This window comes from Elephantulus edwardii, unplaced genomic scaffold (genome assembly GCF_000299155.1).
Source record: "Elephantulus edwardii isolate Elephantulus edwardi_28Jun2011 unplaced genomic scaffold, EleEdw1.0 scaffold00431, whole genome shotgun sequence".
NCBI lineage: Eukaryota > Metazoa > Chordata > Mammalia > Macroscelidea > Macroscelididae > Elephantulus > Elephantulus edwardii.
The window spans coordinates 631,584-637,238 of record NW_006400181.1 but is presented as its reverse complement, the minus strand read 5'-3'; the positions used below and the strand labels follow the sequence as shown (position 1 = coordinate 637,238).

The following is a 5,655-nucleotide window of genomic DNA, read 5'->3' as shown; positions in this document are numbered from 1 at the left end:
TCTGTTTGTTTTCCTAGCAGTCCATGGTACTCTCAATACTCTTCTCCAGCACCACAGCTCAAAGGCATCAATTCTCCTTCTGTCCTCCTTGGTCATTGTCCAACTCTCTGATGCATAACAAGTGATTGCAAAGACGATGGCCTGTATCGGATGCACCTTAGTCTCCAGAGAGACACCATTGCTCTTCAGTACTTTGGAGAGGTCCCTAACAGCAGACTTAGTTTGCTTGGCTCCACATGATCTCATAGGGTGGGTAAATGTTTAAACATTAATATCAAACAAAGCATAGATCACATGAAGAGTTTTCAAGAAAACATCTTTTTTTATTCATGAACAAGGTACTGCACTCTAAACAACTGCATCAAGAACATAAGAAAATAGTCTTTGTTTAACAGAGATTTCAAGATTCCTTTCATGGTGGCACCTGCTCCAGGAAGTCTGAGACTGCTTTCAGCCCCATCCATTCTAGGTATTCTTTGCCGGCTTTCAGGCATTGTAGCCAAGTCCTTTCACACATACTCCATGACCACTAGTAACTCTAGTGAACCAGAATGATTCTACAGATAACTAACCACATAATAGTAATAATACCAAAGGTGAATAATGAAAATTTTTAAAAAGAAGAATTGATATGTTTTAATTGTCATATTAGAAAACGGTATTAAGTATTAAATGGGCTTCCAGGAGTGTGCAATGAGTTAACATACTTTTGAGTATGACTATTTCCAAATTTTAACTCATTTATTTGTGTCAACATGTTAAAGTCTCAGAGAAAATTTCTTTCCAGGTAAAATTACTTCTATCAATTATCTGATTCTAATAGTTGGAAGTATGACCTATGGAATTTTCAATTCCATTTTGAAAGTGTAATGAACTCTTAGCAAAACTAAAACTTAGACTCTTTCCAAATTAAAATCATGTGTCAATGGGTCAAAAATCTATACTCACATACACATATATATATAAATGAATCTAATTTGATATGCATATTAAACATTGAAAATCAGTGTGTGTCAGTTAGGATACTTTGTGTTTCAAATAACTGAAATCTACTAAAAGTGGAATATAGAAATATTTCTTATTGGCCGACAAATTTAAACCTTACATTCTAGAGAGCTTCAGGGATACCAAATGCATCAATGTTGTCATAAAAGAACCATGAACATAGCTATAGTTTTAGCTGATTCAAGCTGCAGAATCAATTTGAAGATTTAGTTGAATATTGGTACAAGACACATTCTTTTGAAAGAGCAGATAAGTCTTCAAGGTGTGACTTATTCATGGATGCTACTAATGTTTTAGAAGTAGATCATCAGCAGTCCTGCTGTGACTATTTAACTGCTAGTTTTTTTGCTTTTTTTTGAAAAGTAGATTCTTGGGATTCCTACTGACCCAGGTCCCTGCTTGAGGCAACAACATCTTCACTGTAGGAACTTCAAAGTTGTAAGCAAGTGTTTGAATGTAAATGTTTTTCAAGTGTTTACTATCTTTCTATCTTTCCAAGTGTTTGAATGTAAATTTCACCTAGTTGGTAAGCTCTAAGGTTCTCTGCCTCTGAACTTTGGAATTTATCTGGCGGAGACCCCATAACACTCAGAGTGAAGCTTTCCTCTGCTAGGTGTATAGTTGGGCAAAATAATCTGCTGCTGATTCTCCATTTTGGTATGAATATTACTGGCCCTGTGTAAAGATTTCCTAAAATAAATCTTCTAAGTTATTCTTCAGTTTATTTTAGAATTTTCTCTTCATGTTATTGACTTTTCACATTATTTAGTTATTGCTACTTTTTCTTGTAAAGAGTCAAGGTGTTTTGTTTTGTTGCTTTGTTTTTCTCCTGAGAGTCTATCTAGGAAAGCAGCTGTCCAGAAGGGATTAATTCAGTAGAATTTGTTCCAAATATTCCGACAGGCTAATTTACATTAATTGTATGATCTTAAATGTAAGCGTTGGTGATGCAAAAAGCCAGACAGTGTCAACATATATAAATGGAATAATTATTCCTGATAGAATAACTCAAGAGATTTTGGAAGCTCAATTTGTGTTCAAGTGGGAAACTCTTTAATTGCCATCTAGTCCTGTAGATGTTTTCTCGCTGCATTTTTGAGTTAACATGTGTTTCTCATTGCTAGTAGGGATTTGTGAAAAGTACTGATTTCCTGGGTGTGTCTGAAGAGATGGAAGGTTATTATTTTGATGGGGACTTCTGGTCTTTGAGTTTAAATATGAAATATGAATATAAATGTTCTACTATCTGTGAAGAACTTGCTTTATTTACTTTTTCTGGGAAATTATGTACTTGAATTTGCTTTTTTAGGTACAGAATTTAATGACTAGGTGCCTGTGGGTTACCAAAACCATCATTCAAGTAACTCACTCACTCACTCACTCACTCACTCACTCACTCAAATTGCCATTGAATTAGAATGGACTCGGGCCTGACCCTCCAGAGGCTATAAATTGCATGGAAGATTTCCCCTCTTTTTTCTAGGGTGCTGTTGACAGATTAAAACTATCAAAAAGGCAAAGTACTTTTAAATTGTACTTAAAAGAGGGAAAAAAAGAAAAAAATTAATTCTTTTTCCTAGTGTGTGTCACTTAAAAAGAACTGTTGCGATTGTTAGCTGGTTTTGGGTCAAGTATGACTCCTAGTGTCTCTATCAACAACAGACCTGAATGCTTTCTCATCCAGTGCCATCTCCATCACCTCAGACACACTCTGCAGCCCATTGCTGTAGTCACTGTGTCAATTCATCTACTTAAGGGTTTTCTTTCTTTCACCGACCCTCCATATTCCAAACATTATGTCCCTTTCCAAGGGATAGCCTCTCCTCACAGCATGTCCACAGTGTGAAAGACGTCCAAGGAGCCCTCGGACTGCACTTTTTCCAAGACATCTCAATTTGTTCTATTGACAGTGCATGGATATTCAGTACTCTTCTCCATTGCCACAACTCAAAATATCAATTCTTCTTCTGCCATCCTTATTTATTGTCCAGCTTTCAGATGTAAAACAGGCGATTGAAAAGATCATGTCTTGAATCAGGTGCATCTTAGTCTTCAAACTGACATCATTGCTCTTCAGCATTTTGGAGAGGCTCTTAACAGCCAACTTGCTTAAAGGCAATATGTCTCCTGATTTCCTCACTGCTGGTACCAAGGATGTTGATTGTTACATCAAACAAGATTAGATCACTGGCAGGACAGGACAGATTTAGCCAAGTTAATTTCCATTAATTTACCCAGATCCATTGTTGTGAATGAACTATCTTAACATTTTTAGCACATTTTGCTAACAAATAAGAATGTTCAAATATTAAGTGTCTTTGCACCATAAACATTATTTTCATTTGTTTTTATATTCCAGATATCCATTTTGGATTCTGTCTTACTTTCTCATTTATCTAACAGGCAAACAAATATAAAAGACAAAACAGCCAACAAAACCATACCAAACTGAGATGATCGGGACCCTGTTGAGGAAAATGGAAAATGTAGATCCTTGAGACTATTTCTAAATCCACTGATCAGCCAAACATTATGATATATTTTGTTGCCTCAGATGTGTTTTTAGTATATACAGTTATTCTCAATGAGAGAACTACTGGTTTTCATGACCAAGGACAAAATCCTAGATGTATTTTAATCAACTGATAAAGTGTCTTCATAACTATTTTATATGATACATAAGTCATAACAAATAACTTAAAACAACTCATTGGCTTAATTTCAGAATTAATTGACTTAATTTCAGAATTAATAAACCAGGTAAACAGAAAATAGCTACACCATATATAATCTAATTGGCTTTAATATTTTGACAGATGTTTATTGCTCATTTGCAATTAGTAAAAGGAACATATGTTACAAATAAATCAATAGATTTATAACATTGGTTCATAGATTATGCTATACAATAATGGCAATCTATAATGAAATCAGATGTTTTAAAATAGACAATACAAATCTCTATCTATCTATCTATCTATCTATCTATCATCTATCTATCTATTTTTGCTAGCTTTTAAAAGTCAGGAAATTTTTTTGCACATTTATTCCAAACCTATATCTCCTACTGAGAAGAGAGCATAAACCCCATTTTTTTAAAAAAAACAATACCAGAAGCAGAAGCGGGCCATAAAAATTCTTAGCTTAAAGCAAACACAAATGCACCGGGTAAAGTCTTATCTGTCCTTGCAAAGTAAACAATTAACTAGTGTCTACCTGACACAAAAAGAGTGAAAGCGGGCAAAGCAGCCAGCCCATCAAAAGCCGACCCACATGACTGTTCCCCTGGCCCACCAACCATGCTCCCAATCTCCCCGCCCTGACAGTAGCACCCAGAAAGGCCTTAAAAACAGTTGTGCAGTGAAACTTGGGGCTTTTTCCCTCGCCACCTTCCTACTGAAGGAGAAAAGTCTCCACATGTGGAATTATTTTGGAGAATAAATGCTCTTGTATTTACATGCGTGTATTTGCATTCTTTTGAGGGGCATTTTGTGGGCAGAACACTACCTATATACAGAATTTTCTAGTTTTGACATTAAACTGCAATTTTTAGAATAATCCTAATGTTATACAGTTTATCTGTATATTCACTACTCATGGATTTACAGACTGAAAAACCACTGGAGTGTCAGCAGTGAGCTGACTCGATAGCAACAAAGTTTAGAATTTTTGTGTTCTATTTACTCTTCTCTCTCATTTTAATTTGTCCTTACTTGTGGGAATGTTGTTGTTGTTGTTAGGTGCCATCGAATCGAGCACAACTCATAGTGACTCTATGAACAAAAGATCTGAACCCTGTTCTATCCTGCACCATCCTCACACTTCCTGACAGAAAAGCCCGCTGCAGCAGTCACAGTGTCAATACACCTGGCTGAAGGTCTTCCTTTCCTTTGCCAACCCTCCACTCTTCCCAATATCATGATCCTCTCCAGAGAACAGCCCCTCCTAGCAACATGTCCAAAGTTAGGTGAAGCCTCATTATTCTTACCTCTAAAAAGCACTCCGGTTGCACTCTCTCCAAGACTTACCTGTTCATCTTCTTGGCCGTCCATGGGATGTTCAGTGCTCTTCTACAACACTACAGCTCAAAGGTGTCAACTTGAGTGTCTTTTTTTTTTTTAAACATTCTCCCTCCATTTCCTTTCTTTCCCTCCTCCCCTCCTCTCATCATCTCTCCTTTCTTTTCTTTCTCCTCTGTAAGTGAACAGTGATTCAGAAGATTGAGCTTCTCCTTTTCTTTCCCTAAATATTTTTGAAGATGTATTAAATTATACTGTCTTCCTATATCACAATAATATTTTACTACTTGTGCATATTTATTTTTTAAATGTTGTTATTGTTATTGATAGCCATCGAGTTGAGAACGACCCATAGAGACCCTTTGAACAAAAGGCCTGAAGCCCCTCTACAACTATCAACATTTATCGAAGTTCATAGAATTTCTGGAGGCCTGTTGTTTAGGAAAGGGATGTCACTCCTGCTTTCAAACTTCTTAAATATCCTTTAATAATTGATCTGCTTTCTGATTTATCTTTTTCATTTTTCTCCTCTTTGTTGGCTTAGTCCACAGGAGGTACGCTTCTTACCTTACGGTTTTGCATTTTGTTGTTGTTGTTTGGAATCCACCATCGTCCCTGCACATAGAGATGG

General features: G+C 36.2%; 1 protein-coding gene across 1 annotated transcript in view; it reads left to right on the top strand.

Annotated features, from left to right (window-relative positions):
- Positions 1 to 2,334, top strand: part of LOC102874324 (olfactory receptor 4A15-like) — a 13,981-nt gene extending 11,647 nt beyond the window's left edge. Inside the window, exon 3 of the mRNA XM_006902612.1 lies at positions 2,315 to 2,334. Within this exon, the coding sequence (XP_006902674.1) occupies positions 2,315 to 2,334 (20 nt within the window). The remainder of the gene's footprint in view (positions 1 to 2,314) is intronic.
- The last annotated feature ends 3,321 nt before the right edge of the window (positions 2,335 to 5,655 follow it).